The sequence below is a fragment of the Phaethon lepturus genome, unplaced genomic scaffold (assembly GCF_000687285.1).
Source record: "Phaethon lepturus isolate BGI_N335 unplaced genomic scaffold, ASM68728v1 scaffold19810, whole genome shotgun sequence".
NCBI classification, from domain to species: Eukaryota; Metazoa; Chordata; class Aves; order Phaethontiformes; family Phaethontidae; genus Phaethon; species Phaethon lepturus.
In genome coordinates this window covers 4,391-23,476 of record NW_010514574.1, presented here as the reverse complement: position 1 = coordinate 23,476, position 19,086 = coordinate 4,391, and the positions used below count along the sequence as shown (strand labels likewise).

Below are 19,086 nucleotides of genomic sequence, written 5' to 3'. Positions count from 1 at the left end.
AAATATTAATTAGAACTAGGGATAAAACCATGTTCCTGCCAACATTTTTTCCTGTCTCAAGAAAGATTTAATATTAGCAAATGTATAGGACTGATTTTTCTGTTCTTTTATATATTATAGGGATCTCTTACAGTTAGTGTATTGTGTACAGCTTCAATCTCTATTTAGAGTAGATTTATACAGCCTTCAAAGTTCATCTTCCTTAATAATCTTCAGCATCACCAGCACAGATAGCAAGTAAAGCACTCTCATAATGACCTGAAGCAAAATGCTGCAAGAAAAAAAAAATCAACATTTCTGTTACTATACGTTTTCTTAATTTTTCTTCTCTTGGTGTGTGACAAGGACTAGACTGATGTTGTAAGGGTTTTGTAAAATATGACAGTGTTCCTAAGGATTCTAGGCCAAGATTTTTTTAATTTCACGTACCTTGGGCTTTGATTGCTTGGGGACCTAGAAACAATCGACCTTTGAAATGTTGGATCAAACCTGTTTAATACTTCTCAAGTTCAATACCAAAAAATCATGAGCAATTTCTTACAGTTACTGCACATCTTACAGTTGGATTATAGCAACTAAAAAAGGTCAAGTGTCTTAGCAAGAGTCATTTTTGTACAATTAAACAGTGTCAGAGTTTTGTTTTAAGATACAGAGCAAGAGTACATGAGGAATAGTTGATACTAAGTGCAAGGATAAAACCAGATTTTTATCTCAGTTTTGCATGAGAGTGGTATCAGCCTAACCTTGCAGGTCAGCGTGAAAAAAGATGGTATCAATTAGTGTTGAAACTATTCATGCAAACTATTCCTCAGCATACACTGTCCTACCCTGTTTATATCTTCCTCTTGCTGTTGAGGAGGGATGAAATCACATAGAATGAGGATGAGTTGAGTATTCACTGCTCACTTACTAAGGTCAGCATGAGGCACTGAGAAGATACGCTATTGTTTTTATACATTGCCTTTTTTTTTTTTTAAACCAAGTGATTGAATGGGTATTAACACACACAGTCCGTGTGGTGCCAGTGCTGAATATATGCAAAAGTGGGTAAAAACTTACTTTAATGTCATGAAAGAGTGATTTCCCGTATCTCTCTTTGTATCGCTGCCGTATATTCATCAAGTCAATCTCACTCCTGGCAATGAGAATCCTTATAACTGTTTTATTGTGAAAGCCAAAGTCCTAAAAAGAAAAGAAGATGAGAGGAAGCTTGAAAGCTGGACAGTATGTGTTTGCCTATCTGTATACATTCATATTAATGTTTAAGAGATAAGCCAATTAATTAGGCTACCATAAAGATATCCTAGATTTTAAAGAAGTCAAAGCATTCAAGGCTTTTTTCCTACAGAGTTTTCACATGCTCAAATAGTAGAATTCATGTGACTGGATAACAGAGATTCCCCACATATTGGTGTTCTAGCCATGCACTGAAACTTTTAAATAGAAAACCTGAAGAACTTTTGTCAGTATTCTTGGGTATTCAGTTTGTAGGTAGCTGTTGTGACTGTCGTTGTGGAGTCCATTCAAACTATGTTGATACCAATAATCTATTTCACAACAACTGCTGCAGAATGTGAATTCAATGAGATTTTTAACGATTGATTTGGAATTTACATAGCTTGTATTCAGCTGTGCTTTAATTTTACTTTTTCTAAATTGTCGTATTGTAATTGTGTGGAGCATGGGGACATCTAGTGGCAATAAAAGTAATTAAAACAGTTTTAGGGTTGGGATGACTGATGACCAGTTTAGATTGTTTAAAGCTAAATTGTAATTTTATCGACTAGCCTTTGATATTGAAATCTTGTTCTCCAAAAAACAAGTAATGAGATATATTAAAAAAGCTGCATATAGACAATTTGATACATGTTTGATGGCTAGATTAAAATATTTCTTAGAAACCATTATGGGCTATGATTTCAAGCGTTAGAATCCTGTGTGGGTTTTATTATATTGTATTATAAGTGGATGTGTAAAAAGCTTGTGGTATAATCTGGACACAGCTTGTCTGCAAAAATACAGAGTATTTTAAATTCTTGTGTTTCTTTTGAGAATTATCTGTATTCATTAAAATGCTTTGAGAAAACAGTGTAAAATATTAATGAAAACAAAATGCAAATGTTTATTCTTAACAATTAAAACCTTTTTCCTGCATCACATATATGATCTGAATAGAATATAGAAGAAAACTATCTATGTGATGTTTTTTAAAATTAAAAGTGAGGTTTTAACTTGAAAAGCTGCCTTGGTACAGGACCTTTGAGAAACATCACTTTTCCTGATAGTCGGTATTTCCTGGTACTTTTGGCAAACCTTTTTCATGACATGTGCCAGAATCCTCTTTTGACCACTCAGACAAAATACTGCCTCTTCCTCTCAGCCCCTGGGATTTTCCTGGGTTCTTTGCTGCCACTGTTGCTGGTTTCACTGAAACAGGGGATGGCAGTAGTGGCAGCATCTGGAAGAGGAAACTGGAGCCCTGTTGAAGTGTTGCTGAAAAGTTTTGTTTGATGGTTCTGGCTTGAATCCTATCTGCCAGTCCTGCTCTAAGATGATACTTTATATTTTACCCATGGCTGGCTTTTATGACCATCTTCTAAAGATTACACTTAAAAAATTAAACTTCAAATATTATACATCTTTTATGTAACATAATGCTTCATTATTTTCACTAATGAATGAAAAACAAATAAAAATGTCTTCAGTGACCTCTAGTAGGAAGAATTTGCAGGTGTTTTTTTGCATTTACCCACATTTCTTCTTGGCACTCATTTGTTTTAGTAGGTCAGCATCCACACACAAAGGTAAAGAACCTGAATATGTACACTGAGTCCTACAAGAAAATAGGACTATTTGTTTTTATGTAACGTTAATTTATGATTTCGTTTTTAGTGATACTTATTAAATCTCTAGAGATAAAAATTGCATAGTAAGAAAAGTGCACATTGAGTTCTGCACAGCAGGGGGAGATACAATCCATAGAAAAGAAAGATTTTCAATTGAAAACAAATCGACAGTTATCAGATTTTTTTTAAGAATCTAAATATTTAACCTTTTACTGTTACTGTTAGATCCTAACTGTTGCTTAGGCACTACTGCTTTGAAATTTATGTTGGTACCAACAGTTTTAAGACATGCAGTCACACCTTAAAGATTGAATGGGCTGATTTGTAAGTACTTGTTTAAGAATAATCAAGCAAACAGAAAAATAGGGACACTACTTTTTATGATACGTGATGAAGAAAGACTACTTACATGAATTGCGTTATAAAGCCTGTAAGCAAAGTAGGAAGGCTTGTCGCGAACACAGAGAACTAGGAGAGAAGAGTTGCAACAGGTAAACATAAGATTATAATATAATATTTTCCATTGGCTTTAGGCTCCTTGAAATAGAAAGCTGTGTACTGCTGTCCATGACTCAGCTTAAAATTAAGCTATTAGTTTTCACAAACATAACTATATTTATAATTTTAAAATCCTGGAACTTATTTTGGGTGGCAACTCATTGCTGTTGCATCAAAAGGCTTATTAAAAATCAGTGAATATGCTCACATGACATCATTGTACAAATACTATTATCCTTATTCTGTAAGTGGAAGACAAAGGCACATAAAACTTGGAACTTTTTTATATGCTACTGAAGTCCTGAAAACTTTGCCAATTATTTAATATGTATAGAATCAGTTGGTAATGCAGTTCTCATTGATCACATAAAATTTGTTATCAAATAAAGAACACCTATTAGTTCTTCTCAGTCAGAATCTAGTGCTGCAGATATACATTTTTAGATGTACACAAACATGGAAAAGTAGTTCAAATATTCTTTTCTAATTATCTCTGGAAATTTAATTACACAATATAGGACAGTAAAGTGGATAAAAATATCAGAAAAACAGTATTCTTGATGCATCAGAGATACCATGCTAGATATTTATTAAAACATTACTGCTAGTATAAAATAATATTTTTACATTACCTATTGCAACCAGTAATTCTTGAAAGTATCCATCATAACATTCATTAATGGCATCTACTATGTCTTGCCCAGAGATATTTTGGAACTCCTGGAAAACTTGGGGGTAAAAAAAATTCTTGATTATTCTTGTTCATTAATAATGATCAAATTGCCTTTTTTCTCCTGCTTCTCCTCAGTACCATAAGTATTGAGTTTATTTTTTTTCCTATTTATTCTCATTGTTCCATTATGTTTTTATCCCCCAGCTAAGGCAATCTACATGAGTAGCCTGAAACTTGGCTTCCAGGACATTCTCTCTCTGGGTTCTCCAGCATACAGTATAAAAAGAATGCATGCCAAAGCCTCTGTTTCACTTGAAGGTTTAATAAATCTCCATCTAGCAACCTCTGTTTATGAAACTTGTAAGAATGTCATGAAGCAAGAACATGTAAGAAGCAAGAACTTCCTTGCTCAGCTTGGCTAAAACTGGCCAGAGATTCACAGATTGTGAAGCCATGGTATGACATGCGTCACATGTCAGTTATCCAGACATGGACACTCTCTGGATAATGCAGGTATCCAGACTTACACACACGAATATACAGAGCGTGCTTACTCCTTTAGGGGAGGAGGAAAATTTTGAACTCACTGCTTCCTACAAAACTTGCAGAGGACTACAACTCTTGCAGAGGCAGAGCCTTCAAATCCCTGTTACAGAGAGTAGAGCATAAGCTGGTATGTTATGTTAATCCTGTCATCACCAGTCTTACAGAAGTCATGATAGAAGAATTAATTTGTTGATCCATGGCAGCAAAGTTGTTCTAAGCTACTGTTAGAAGTTGGCATAAGAAATACAGCTGGTTGCACAGTGATAAACTTATAACCAAACAGACTGCTTTTCCACTGCTGAGCAAAGAAAAATCTCAAACTTGTCACCAAACAGATACAACAGGTTTCTTTTCTACAGTGGAAGATCTGGATGATGTCACATAAATTTCTTGCAATCTGTAATTATGTCTGATTATCTATTTTAAATAAAAATGTCCTATTATGTTTCTGTGTGTATGTTCATTACAAGAGAGTGGATGTGGGCCCTGAAGTGTTCCCATCAAAAACTTCTTTGAAACTTACGGGGAAAAGCTTCAACACAACAATGTGTTTTCACATACAAACATTTGTTGAAAATGCTCCAGCTACCTCTCCCAAGGTGTTTCCACTCATAGCAAAGAGTTACTTAGGAAAAATGAAGAAAATACTTAAGAAAAATCCGCCTCATCCAGTTCTGTCCTGTGTAAAGTCAGTGCAGCCATAGCTTATGCCTGCCTTTGGTCTTGCGTTCTTCTCTCTGCTAATAGGCATCCTGATGTCTGTCTGTTCTATCTACAGCTGTCTGTAGTCCTCAGTTCAGTTTTGTATTACTTCCAAAATCCCATTAACATCAGTGGGAATCGCACTTAGGTTTCAGGCTAATACCCTGCTGCACACTGAGCTTCTTGGTATGTAAACCATGGTTTTATTAGCAAGTCAAATTTTCTCTTTCCTATGTTCAAACAGCTGAACTGCTGGATTACCCATCCACAACTGCTGGTAACTCTTGTTGCAGAGAATCATTTGCAGCATGTTTTTGTGTTCGCCTGTTTTCTGCTGACATGCTTCCCATAGAATCTAATATACCAGAAAAAGAAAAAAAAAAAGCAAATGATTTTAAGTAAGTCCTAAATCACTTTTCAACATTTGTATTTGTTTTTTTTTTTTTTGTTTTTTTTTTTAATGTTTGAGAAGCTCACATCTGACTACATTTACCATTGCATCCTGAGCAGCTGTAGAAGGATCTGCATATCCTTCCATCCTTGTTCCCTGGGGGAAAAAAGATAAATTTTCTTCAAAAGTTAAATCCTAGGAAGACTGTAGGAATGTAAAGTCATCTCTATATGAAGCTATGTTTCATTTCTTGAGATAACACCAATGGGCTTTTAGATGAGATCAATGTATTCAATCAGTGTATTCAATTCAATTCAAGCCTAGGACAGGTGAGGAGAGTTGGGCTTGTTCAGCCTGGTGAAGAGAAGGCTCTGGGGAGACCTTCTTGCAGCCTTCTAGTGCTTAATGGGGGCTTATAGGAAAGATGGGGACAGATTTTTTAGCAGTGCCTGTAGCAGTAGGACAAGGGGTAATGGTTTTAAACTAAAAGAGGGCAGATTTAGACTAGCTATAAGGCAGAAATTTTTCTCAATGAGGGTCGTGAAACACTGGCACAGGTTGCCCAGAGAGGCAGTGGATGGCCCATCCCTGGAAACCTTCAAGGTCAGGTTGGACGGGGCTCTGAGCAACCTGATCTAGTTGAAGATGTCCCTGCTCACTACAGGGGGTGACCTTGAAAGTTCCCTTCCAACCCAAAGATTCTATGATTCTATGAATGGTTGAATTTGCAACTATAGAAAGTATCTTCAAGTTGTAATGTTATGTCTTCACTTCCTCTAAGTAGAGGAACTCTGCAATGACAAACGGTCTTGTGAGAGGAAAAAATGGGGGCAGCGGATAAACCCATCCCATTTTTAGTCCCATTTTAAATAGCCTTTTACCTTATCACCGCCATCCCACCACCATTCCCAGTATTGTGGATGTTGTATTGCTTACTATAATATGTAACTATGAGGGGAAAACAAAGGTAAGAGTAACATTTGCCATTTGCTGGTTATTTCTTATCAATATGCATATTGCTAGAAGACTCTTTTCTCTTTTTTTTTTTTTTCTCTCCTTGTACAAACTGTAAAGCCCTGCAAGCTCATCAAATAATGGAGATTTTGCTTGCTCATAATCATTGTCTAAAATTAAGATCCAAGACTAGGAAATCGACAGCTTTGATACATACACCACAGAAGAATACTTCAAATGTTCCCATACATTTAATAGCTTCTCAGTTGCACAAATCAAGCTGATATGCTTAAGTAAACACGCTATGATCTGAATAGTTGCTAGTAAAAGAGAAGAGCACACAACTTCCGGAATTGCTTTTTTAACCATTATTGTCTTGTAAGGATACAAATCAGCCTTGGTTGCAGAACTCTTAAAAATCTCAAGCTACGTGTAATCACTGCCTTAATGATACATGTTTGAAACAATTTACTTAAGTTTAAAATTTACAGTCATTTTACCCTGTATGTGAAAGGGAGGATTAAAATACAAACACTGTATTGTCTGTCAACTTGTAGAATGACTGATTTGTAGCTCTTTCCTTTTAAAAATGTTAATTTATACTTTGATTAAATGGTAAGAAATTCATATAGTGGAATTCCTAGTAACAAGGCAAATTACTTGAAGGAAATTATGTTGGAATGACTGCATAGAGTTACATACATGAGAAAACACAGGAAAAAAGACAGACAAGTGAACAATAAGAAAAGTTAAATAATACTCTACATGAGTCAGATGCTTACTTTCCCCAGTAACATTTAACAGTGACTACTCTTGGCGTATTTTTGCTGGAGAATCCCACAATGTGTATAATTACTTTTTAAATTGTAGAAAAATATCACATTTCAGTTAATACCCCAAAAAAAAGAATTAGAATAAGTCTGTTTGTCTCATAGCAGAATGTTATTTAGCCTGAATTTTTAACTCTGTTAATTTATTTAGGAAGACTATAACTTATAACTTCTAATCTGCCTTAGTGTGGACATGAAAATTGTAAATACCACACTATAGCATTGAATAGTTTGCTCTCCATAAGTGAAGCACATTTACTTCTATCTGTAGTCAGATGTGTGTGTCATCAATCCCAAGATTTAATAGAAATCAAAGCAAAGGGTGTCTGAAAAAAGTATTAAAGGATGCATTGGAAATATTGCTATAGAGTAATCTTCTGTAAATTGCTAGATTTAGTGTTCTAGTGGTACTAGAACAAAAAGGATGTATTTTAATGAAATATCACTAGTTTTAATATAAGATTGTGTCCAAACATGGATGATTCAGCTAACACTCCTCAGAAGTATACAGTATAACTGACTGAAGTTGGGATTTCCTGCAATTCTTCTTTATCTTGAGAAAAATAGCAGTTAGATCTTGTTAGCTAAGAAGTTGCTGATTTCAAGCCTCTTTATCAATATCTGTGGTTTAACAAAATAAGGACTAACAATGTAGTCTCAGATAATTTGTTTTAAATTTGTTCTTTTGATGAGTAAAATGTGTCGCATGGTATTAATAAAGATGAGAAGTGAGGTTGCATAATTTGTAGCCCTTAGTTTTTAAGCAAGGAAGAGTTTTCGTTATTAAGGGGGAAAAACATCTAACATCAGAAAAAATAATTCCTGTTTATAGCTTCTACATTTGAAACATCTGCTCTTTATCTCTGTACCTCAATGAAGCCTGCTGCTATTTCAAATCTTAGTAAAAAACACTTTTTCCCCAGACACATGTATATAAAAATACAGATATACCTTATGTATGCTGTTATCTCCTTGCAGTCCTTTTGTCATTATTTGTTACTCTGGTTTACCAAAGAGTTTTAAGATAATGAGCACAGTGACAACAGTGAGAATGGGAACTCATGATCTGACAAGGATGACCAACTTTGTTGGATAAAACTACAAATTGGTAAAACTGTAAAAGGTGGTGTGTCATAGTGACAATTTGTTTACCTGCATGCAAACATACTGTGATTTAGCATATGCAGTAGCACAAAGAACATAATGTTTAAAAAAGAGAACTATTTAATACTTTCTTTCATAGTCAAATGTGGATATATCTCCATTTTTACATAATGCCTAGACTGGATTATGAACCGTATATTCTAACAATGGAGGAAACAGAGCTTTAAAAATGAAAATCTCATTTGTACATGCAAGTAGACTACTTTTGAGATGAGTCAGATTGAGCAGAAGGTCAGCAGTTGAATGGCCAGGGACTTACTCAATAAGTAAGGTCTTTTGACCTTTGCCTCCATCCGAAAGGCAAAGTCAAAGTCAAAGTAGATGAAGGAATTTAAGTTCTCTTCTGCTCTTCCCCCTCTCTTGTTCAAAAGTGTAGCCCTCTATTGAACTAGCTTTAACAACAGTCACCTTAAAATTTAAGACTTCTCAAATAGCATCGAAAGTTATTGTGATATTTTTAGAAATGTAAATCATACTACCTGTTTTTACAGTACCTGAGCAAGATTCATGAGCGTATCTCTGAAGTGACCTGAAGTCTCAGAATCGATATCTTGTTGAAGATCATTATTGTATTCTAGATTAAACCAGAAATGTATGATCTAAATCACAAATGAACATGCTCTGAGTAGTACTAATGAATATTAGCAAACAAAGGATAAATAAATAGGGTGCAAATACTCGTCCATTTTCTGTGGTGATTATTCCACAGTAACCCATGCAGGTTCTATGCAGACCTAGCCATGGGGCTGGCAGGTCTGTCCGGGTCCTGCTGGGGGGCCTCAGCTGCTGCCCCGGCTCTCCTGTCCACCCACCCATGGGCACAGCCCCACCACTGCTGCTGCTCTGTGGTGGTGAGATACTCTGAAATGTCCCACCAAGGAAGCCTGAATAAGCACTTTTTGAAGGAAAACAGCTTATGTACTTTTTTGAATAAAGTGTGCAAAAGTTTTTGAAAATCCCTGAATGTGGCTTCTGGGTATCTCAGATGTCATAGGCAGCAATACATCTCAAAAATACTGTGATGTATTTTCAACTTTAAACGTTTTGCATCAGCCTTTTGTATATAGTTATGGGAAAGGAGGGAGGAAGGGAACCAGTTGGTATTGAGAATTCATTTTTGTCATTCAGTTCCTTTATATGTGCTAATACATCTGGAGCACACATAGTACAACTGCTGCTGTGCACTTGTAAAAAACATTACGCATTAAGTAGGCTTCTTTCATCTGGAAGATCTCCATATTTGACCTTGAGGCTAATATGTCAATTAGGCATTTTTCTTCTGTGTCTACTCCCTGTGTGGAAAGAAGTAAATTTGAAAAGATATTGTTAGTAGAAGCCACAGCTTTTAGAAGAAAGGAATGCTGTGCTTATCAGAAGTAAGAAAAGAATAGCAGTCATTGCTGGAGCAATGCAGAGTGTACTTTTGCATAGTCTACCTGTTTAAATAGAAATTGACTTTAAATTAATAGTAGAACCCTGTATTTCAAATATATTCCTACTTAATGTGAGTTTCAGCATGTACATTAACAAGTGGGGAATGAAGCAAGACTGGTGTTGACAGAAACATAATGGGAAGAATTTTAGAGCTTTAGTAAGAATTTAGGATTTGTTGAAAGAAATCAGATGCAAAGATTGGGCATACATCCCCAGCATGTGTTCAGGCAATCTGAAGTAGATATGAGCACAACTATTATTTTGTGCTTCTATCTTCTTCTGTTTTTTTTTTTTTAATTTGTTTGTTTATTTAGGAATGTTACTGTCTGTGATGTCTACTGTAGAACTTGGTATTTAAAGCAGGTATCATGGCCATACATGCAATGCTGCAAATTACTGTATTTTCCCACAGGATTTGAATTAATTTTATAAACTTGAATTGACATAAGATATGCTGCATATGCTGCTTTTGATATGCACATGTATAGTGTTGGTGAGTATTCTGCATTTGGGATAAGGGGAGAACATGACATCGAGCCTGAGCCTGGAGACACATATGGCCTTTTATTTTACTTTGGCTATATGAATCCAGATCAAGATAGAATACTATAAGAAAGTTCAACTTTGAGCCACATTTAGAAAAAAAATAAAACTTTGGAAATCTTGTCAATAATTTTAATAAAAGTTATGCTTCCAGTGCTACCAGTGATATTTCACAGTACGTTTTATGCCAACTGTAATTAAAAATGTATCAGTAGTTCTAAAAAGTGCATTGGTTTAAGTGTCTGAAGGACAAGGAAAAATAATGTTAATTTTTTTTGAGGGGATTCTCAAAATATGTAAGATAGATCACCTTGCTCAGAGTTGTATAATCTGTGTCTTATTTGTGACAGTGGACAGTAGCAAATATTGATGGAAAGAAAAGGAAAACAGTTGAGCTCTGATACACCTTCCCATCTTTCAGGAATGGGCAATTTAGGAATTTCCTGAGAAGGAATTTGCCAAGGATTATTATTTTCAATAGCCAACAGTGGACCTGTTTTCTAAGAATTTATTGAAGTCCTTTATGAACTGATTTGTGCTTTTGGTCTCCACAATGCCCTGTGAGAATGAATTTCACCATTTAATTAGATGATCTTTGGAAAAATATTGTTGTTTGTTTCAAAACTTCACTTGCTTAAGGAGCACAGGCTCAGATCCTGGGAAGAAAAGGAAATATTTTCTTCAAAATGTGCAATCAGTTCAATTTGACTGGAGTAATCATAGCTTTGTCACAGAGTAATTTGTAAGTGTTTATGTAAAGACATGTTCTGCTAAAGAAGTATTGGTCTTTTCAGAGGTGGAGGCTTAGCGCATGGCAATGGCTGTTCAAATGGATTTTGTTCATAACATACATAAATGCTTGCAGGATCAGGGCTTTACATTTCCCTGTATAAATACTTCTTCACTGACTGAGTTTACCATGGGTGTTGAATGGGTTGTATTTTTTACAAGACAAGGATATTATTTATGCTGGTTTTACCATACCAATGAATAAACTTCATATAGCACTCTATTTCTGATGACATAGTGTACTACATAGTAGTACTACTACTCGTGTACTAACTTTCAGAAGTTTATCAACCATTGAAATGTAAAAAAAATCAGTTTAACATCTGTTCAGTACTGTAATTAGTGACTGTGACTCTAAGCAATTCTGAATTTGACAAATACCTTCAAGGCATGCCAGAGCTCATGGGCATCATAGGAGGCAGGTGGATACATCAAGCCAACCATGACTTCTTTGAAGTGATGAGAGAGATTCTCTTTTAAGTCCGTTACCAGATCCTTGAAAAGAAAAAGAAAATGCATAGTGAGGATTATTTCAATACTCACGATTTATGAAGACAGCTTAAAAAAAGTATTAGTGGTTTTCTCTGTAAATGAATAAAGATGAACTGTTGAAGATGAATTCTGGCTAAAATGAAGTAAGAAGAATATTCTTTTAAATTGTACCTGCTTCTTCTAATAGTATGTGTGAGATGACAATAAACACATGCCAGTACACTACGCAGGGTTGTTGATGCTCGGTTCATTAGAATACGGAATAAAATTCAGGCATTTAAGTGCAACTGCTACTTGCAGGCTTGGAAACTTGCATACCATGGCAAAGCATCTGCAGCTTCCCTTGCGTACTCCCTGTGCGAATCTGTGGAAGCTCAGCGCCTTTGGGATTCAAATCCCATAGAACACAGATGATTTTTTGTGCTTTTTTCAATGTTACTCACTATGTGAATAATTTAAAAAAATCATCCATATTGCTCCTAGTATATAAAAATATCTGCTTTGGATTACTCGAAGTTTATGTGGCTCAGTTTATGTATATATTACATTCAAACTGAATTCACTATGTTTGACAGATGCTGGATTAACAAAAAGGAACCTCCCTCTTCCCCCGCATGTGTCTCAGTACTCACTTGCCAGGTAGCTGAGTAATGGATGAGAGTTTCCTCCCCACTCTCAGCTTTCCTGGTAGTAATCTTCAAAACACTGCAAATGCCAAAAGCTTGTCATACTATTGCTGTTTCTGATTAAGAGGATACTTGTGCACTCACTTTTTTAATGTTTTGTGTACAGCACTAGGCAGCTGTCAGATATGTTCTGACCTAAGTCTGAATTTAAAGGAGTACCAGAAATGGTTCCCGTGACATAAACTATTATGTTTTCAGAGCTGCATCCTTTTCAGGCCTGTACTTCGGTTTTGAAACATATCTGAATAAATTAAATTAGTAGCTAGAGGACATATACACATATACACATTAAAAATTAAATTTATGATGAAGAAACATATGCAGTCTTCAGTGAATGCACATTAGGTGCATTTGGCAACCACTAAATCAGACATGGAACAGAAATTAATTCATTAAGACATTTCACTTCTGACAACATGCCTGTGGGAAAATGGGTTAATAATACAAATGGATATTAATTAAAAATTACTCCTGCAATCAGAACTAAGGGAAGCGAAGTATTGAAAAATAAGAAAAGACAACTCTAAGTTGTCATTATTAACATTTCCTAATCGTCTCTGCTACAAGAAATCCCTGAAGGACAACTATAAGAAGGAACTTAAAGCTTGCCTGTATGTCTGAATCATGCAGACAGTTCAGGGTTTTATTTTCTTTTTTTATATATTTCTCCTTCTAATGTGCCACACTTTACATTTGTCAAGTGAATGGGCATAGTGGCTACCATACTGAACAGGCTGAATTGAAATTAAGAGGGTGGAGGACTGGACAGACAGGTTTACCACAATTAAACTGAGAATGCTAAAATTCTTATTCCCTGTCTGTCTTCTCTGTCCTGCAGTTTACTGCTCATAAGCTGGCACAGCTGAATGGCATGTTTGCCCAATGCGATATATCCATTAATACAGATTACAGCCAAAGAAATGCTATCACTGACATGTGCTAAGGTATCTTCTGAGTGTAAACTGCAGCAATTCAGGGCTGCATCCTGCAGCAATCAGAGATGCATCCTATCCTGTTCAGCAGTTCTTGCCCAAGATAGCAAACTTTTGAGGCATCAGTCAAATAAATTGCATGGGACACTAACCAGATTAGGCATTTCAGTATATCTGCTCTCACAGATGAGACAAAAATGATCAGCATTCCTGTTTCATTTCTGAACTAGATTAGAGCTAATTTGTACTGACTCCTATTTCCACATGGCAAAAGGTAGAAGTAGGTGGGTTTTTTGGAAAGCTGTCAAGAATATCTTGATGTATCTTGCACTGTAAAGTATACCGAATGCTTAACAGATTCATTTAAATTAAAATTGTGGGTGTATATGCAAGATGTTCCATGAGTTTCAGAATTTTCTGTAGCCCTTGCTGGAATATAAAAATAGTTTGTGTGCCTTTCCTCTCTATTATTATTCATAGTTTTGGAGACTGAAGTTCTTAAAAATGACATCTGAGGTTTTCATTGTCTTTTTTAGTTCTTCTAGATCTTTAGGTCTGTGGCCACTGGCTTTATAGCACTTCAGATTGACTGAATATGGCTGACAGAGGTATAAATTGAAAATTTAATTTAATTGAAATTTAATTGAAAAAAAGGTGGTGTGTTTTCATAGGGTTTTATTTATTTGTTTATGTTTTTATTTTGGATTTGAAAAGAAAATACAAATAGATCAGTGGTGAGAAAGTCAGTAATTGTTCTCTATGAATATTAAATATGGCAAATTATAACTCCATTCCTGAAGGACATTTGGCAATTCTTTATTGAGATATCATTAGTGTTATCTCTAGGTCACCTTCACGTATCAGAGGGCAAAAATTAAAGATAAAAAGTAATATGAAGTTTTAAAATGTTTTCCCTTGTTAAAATGATAGGTCCAGTTGAAACACTCTAGAGAAAAGGTTAAAAAAAACCCAGCCTCCCGCTATGGGCAGAGTAGAGAAGGAGCACTGTCCAGTGATTAAGGAGATAAATGAAGACTTGAAAAGAATGGGCTTGGGTGCTTTACCATCACAGGCACCTTTGGGTAGCTTGACATGCTTTAGTTTTCTATAAGTAAAACTAATACTCGGTGAGGAATGTTGCATGGATAAACACTGAACTTGTGTTGTTTGCATGTGTAATGGTAATGGTAACCTAACAAATACCTTATAAGAGAAAACCACTTTTAATCATTCAGATCCACTGATCTCAATCATTGTCACAGTCTTTGGAAGGTAAGTATACCTGTGATTCAGTTACTGTTCTTTTATGATCTATTAAAACATACTTATCCATTCAAGACTGCATCTAAAATACCACAAATATTGTGTGTTTGATTTTTTATAACAGTCCAAATAAAGCCAGTGAACTTCTATAGGTGAATAACAACACAAAATCAGCCCACTACACTGATTAAATCCAGCTCTTCCCCCACTTATAGGAGAGTAAGGGGCTGTTTCAGCATATTTAGAGGTCAACGGTTGTGTGGTATTTTGGTATATGGTTGGTAAAAAAGCTGTCTCCCGAAAATTGCTCAGCTACCCAAAGAAAATACACTGTTCTACTGGTTAACAGACTGGTGGTGTAACAGACTACCACATCAGCAGTTAATGTGGAGTTCTTCAATGAACCGTTCCTAGTTAACTCTAATTAAGGCTGATGGCTGTGTGGTAGGATTGCTGCACACTTGCTGTCCTCATTCACGCTGATTGATTCAATGGCAAACATACATTGACCTTGAAGGCATTTTCCAGTGAGCTGTTATTTTTTCAGGCTTCAGGAAGAAAACTGGATTTTGTTTAAAATGTTTGTCTGGCTTCTATTAGGGGAAGGGCATGTCTGGTCAATTTAATCACAGCATTTTTCTTTATCTTTCCAATATAGTATCTAGTTTCATACAGCAGTTTTCATCACTAGATTTCCCAGGGATTTTACAAAAGGTGTTGCTATTATTTTCACCCTTATATAGCTGGGGTAACTGGGGAAAATACAGGCATTGCAACTTCCCCACAGTCATTTGGTTAGCAATAGTAGATCTGGAAACAGAATGAGAATATCTATCTCTCTGTATGTTTAAGAACTCATATAACAAAAAATACCTTGTTATATACAGTAAATATGGATAAAATGCATTTGAAAAAAGAAACCCTAACTTTTTATGTCTTGAAATTTTTGAAACACCTTTCAAAGATTCATAAATTTAACATTAAGCAGTTTAGATGATTATTGCACTTAGTGTATGGGATTACATGATATGAGGTCTTAGAATGTCAGTGCTTGAGGTGAGAACATTAATCAGTGTGTGGATAAAAACCAACTACCTGCAATTGTTGGTATAGTGTTTTTCTTTGGTGTTCAACCCAAATACAATACTGTTTTATTATGTATCCAGAATACTTGAAAAAAAGTAATGCAGACCCCCCCAAAAGCACATAGAGAAAGCAATAAGACTGTCCAGAGATTCTGGTTTGGTCAACAGAGGAGAATGAACTATAGAAGAAGAAACTTTGCATGTCCCTATTTTCAACTTTGGGTGTGTCAGATGTACTTCTACTGCTATATAGATGACAATTTGAACCCGTCAAGGGTATTGATAATTACATGAGCAAAGTTGTGTGCCGATCGGTTGGTGCCAGCCAGCTCTCTGCCAGGCTTTTGATTCCAGTGACTGACCTGAGAGAAGGGCTGACCAACCACACTGGAGACAGGAGAGACAGAAGTAATGAAAGTACAAAATGGCTGTCATACCCTGCCATACATGTCTCTGTACGCCTCGGCAATCATAAGCCGCTGTGAATTGCAGCGCTGCGTTAGAATATCAATCAACACATCTTTTTCACAACCTGTGAAGGAAACATGACACAGACTCTAAATTAACAAAGTGTTGTTATTTACTTACATTTGTGATTGTTCATGTTTTGTTCAAGAACACTAACCTAATTTCTTGAAAAAAAATAGATCAACAGATTAATATCTGGCTGGTATTTACCAACATCAGTTATATTTACTGTGCTCATGTACCTTTCACTTGCTGGTGTGATACCAGCAAAAAGTGAAGTAGTCTGTTATTATCCAATGCATCACAATCTCTTTCAAGCTCAAAGGATTTGAAAGCATTCATAAAACTGAGAGAGGCTTTCATCTGTTCCGAACTGGGCACACTCGCAGAACTTGTGGCTGAGCCTGGGAAGTCATACTTGTATGCTCTGTTGATATTGATTAAATTGTCATTCCTGCATTAGGGATCTCTTTTATGGGGATGACAAATTATGGTCAGACCATTTGTTGAAAAACTGAGAGAGATACATTTTCAGAGGAACTATATAAAATAAGTTATGAAGTTTTAAAAAATATAATATTTTAACCAATTTCCAAGGGCATTTTATTGAAGGTTGCCTATGATCTTTTGTTTGATGACTAGATATACTGCTAAACTTCTATAATGAATCAGTACTTACTGCTTATGGAAAAGATGATGATGATTAACGCATTCTGAAAATTATTTTTAATTTTAATTTTTTTGTCCATCCCAAAAGTTGGCTCTTGGTAATTTCAGATGGCTAAAATAATGAAATGTCATGATTTAATGATATCCCAGCATAAATTTATCTCCAAGTGTAAATCAGCTGACTTTATCACACTTGCAGCAGAGATGAATTAGGCTGGAAAGCACAGGGATCAGCTGGCATCTGGATGGTGTAGAGTTGTCTTTCAAGTTTCTACAAGCCATTGTTATATAGGCATATATATATGTTACAGATACACATTCTATACCTATTACAGCTTTGTTAGACAGATTTTATCGTACAATCTACAACTGACAGGTTCCATTTTGACAAAAAAGTAATTGGACATTGATTTTTTTTTTTTAAAGTTGGCAGCGGAAGTATATATTTGCTCGCTGTACACCAGGTTGAGCTCTTTTTCATCTGGATCATCTAGTCACAATTACACCAGCTTTTTAGCAAGACACTGATTTAACATCTGTCTGATTCATTTTCATGAAACTCACAAAATGGAAGTATTACTGAAACTGTGCATAAGGATTTCTTTTTACTTTTCAGAAAATAGTTATCACTAGGAATCTGTACAGCTTATATAGTCTTTACAGTAAAAACTAAGAAGGACTCAGGAAATATTTGAAAACCTAAATAACTTTATTCATTTGTGTAAAAACACTGGTGTCATATGCAACTGAACATATTTGACTGAACCTCCTCACAAGAATGAATGTCGTGTGCAAGATTTGGGGTCAGGGTGCCTGTAAAAGCTATGGAGACTTAAACTCTCTGAAGCTGAACTTTTTATTTCACCAGTTGTCCTTGAAATTAGAACTTTGTTTCATGTACTTTGATAGGTAAATTAAAAGTAAGGTTAATGTGCTTGTATTTTACGGTATCGAATGCAGAAAATAATCTCTGCGTTGTCATGTTAGCAACATTGCATTAAAAGTACTGTTTGAAGTTTAGCAAAATGTTTAAAACTTTTCATCTGTAGCCAGCTTAATCAAAAAGATATTTCAGATTTCCCTTGATCAATAATACCCATTGTGGTTCATTTGGCATTAAGTCTGAGTCCTCACATTTCCATTAGAAACTGAAAACAGAATGCACAATTTGGTGCTGTACAACATTGTGAAAGGCTCAAGAGGTATAAAAATTCTGGTACAGAAAACAATTTTAATGTGAGGAAAATGTTTCAGATAGATAGTAAAAAAAAATAAACTCAATATCAGCAATACCAACAATGTTCAACAGGAAAACACAAAAAACTGAACAGAGTGCTTTGGTGAACAAAAATTTTTTGTGTTCTTAGACTGAAAGCAAAAATTGCTCTTGAGTAAAAGATAATAAATTCTTTAAACTTTCTACTCCATTTATTTCTTGATGACTGATTAAAAGACTTAACAGTAATAGTTAATTGTTGAAGTTACAATGAAAAACCTTTCCTTTGTTGGCCTTCACTGTAGTGGCATAACACAGAATTCTGTTTTCTTTTTCTTATTTTCTCAAGGAAAGCATTCATTACTGTAAGTGTTGGCATAGATTTTAGATTAATCTTAATCACCTCTTAGTTCCTGTAAATGCAAATACATGATTTCTTTGGACATCACCAGTGTGTCTTATTGTGATACCTTGAAGAATCAACAGATACGTCGTGACACTTTTAATATTATGAGTTTTAATTTTGCCTAATGTTTTTATTTTATGAGAGCTTTCTGAAAAAAAAAAAGATGTGTTAGAATCAGTCAAGATACTCACTAATTCCCTGTAGGGCTCCTCCTAGCAATTGGGCATCCATAATAGGGTTAAAATTTGGAGCAGGAAAAATCGTTCCTTGTATCTGCTAAAGGAGAAAGCAGCCTTTAATTGAGGTGTTTTACGTCTATAACACTGCATATATGATTCTGTTCAAAATCAACAATAATAACATTCAGTTGTCTTTGTTTCATGGGGAACAGGATGCAAAGTTTTTAATTTATGAAACAGAACTTAAACTTGCAGTAAGCCCTAGGAAGACAGACCATATCTGAGGAAGTTCCCCATAGCATGAGTTAGGCCTTTAGTTT

General features: G+C 35.3%; 1 protein-coding gene across 1 annotated transcript; it reads right to left on the bottom strand.

The window, feature by feature from the left end:
* Positions 1–202: 202 nt before the first annotated feature.
* Positions 203–18,860, bottom strand: ANXA10 (annexin A10; the record flags this gene model as incomplete). Its single annotated transcript, XM_010293395.1, has 11 exons — positions 203–271; positions 1,060–1,182; positions 3,256–3,314; positions 3,977–4,072; positions 5,527–5,620; positions 5,759–5,812; positions 9,099–9,178; positions 9,806–9,896; positions 11,752–11,865; positions 16,266–16,360; positions 18,779–18,860. Coding segments are annotated over 11 exons (957 nt in total), but the record flags the coding sequence as incomplete, so codon positions are not given.
* Between the last annotated feature and the right edge of the window lie 226 nt (positions 18,861–19,086).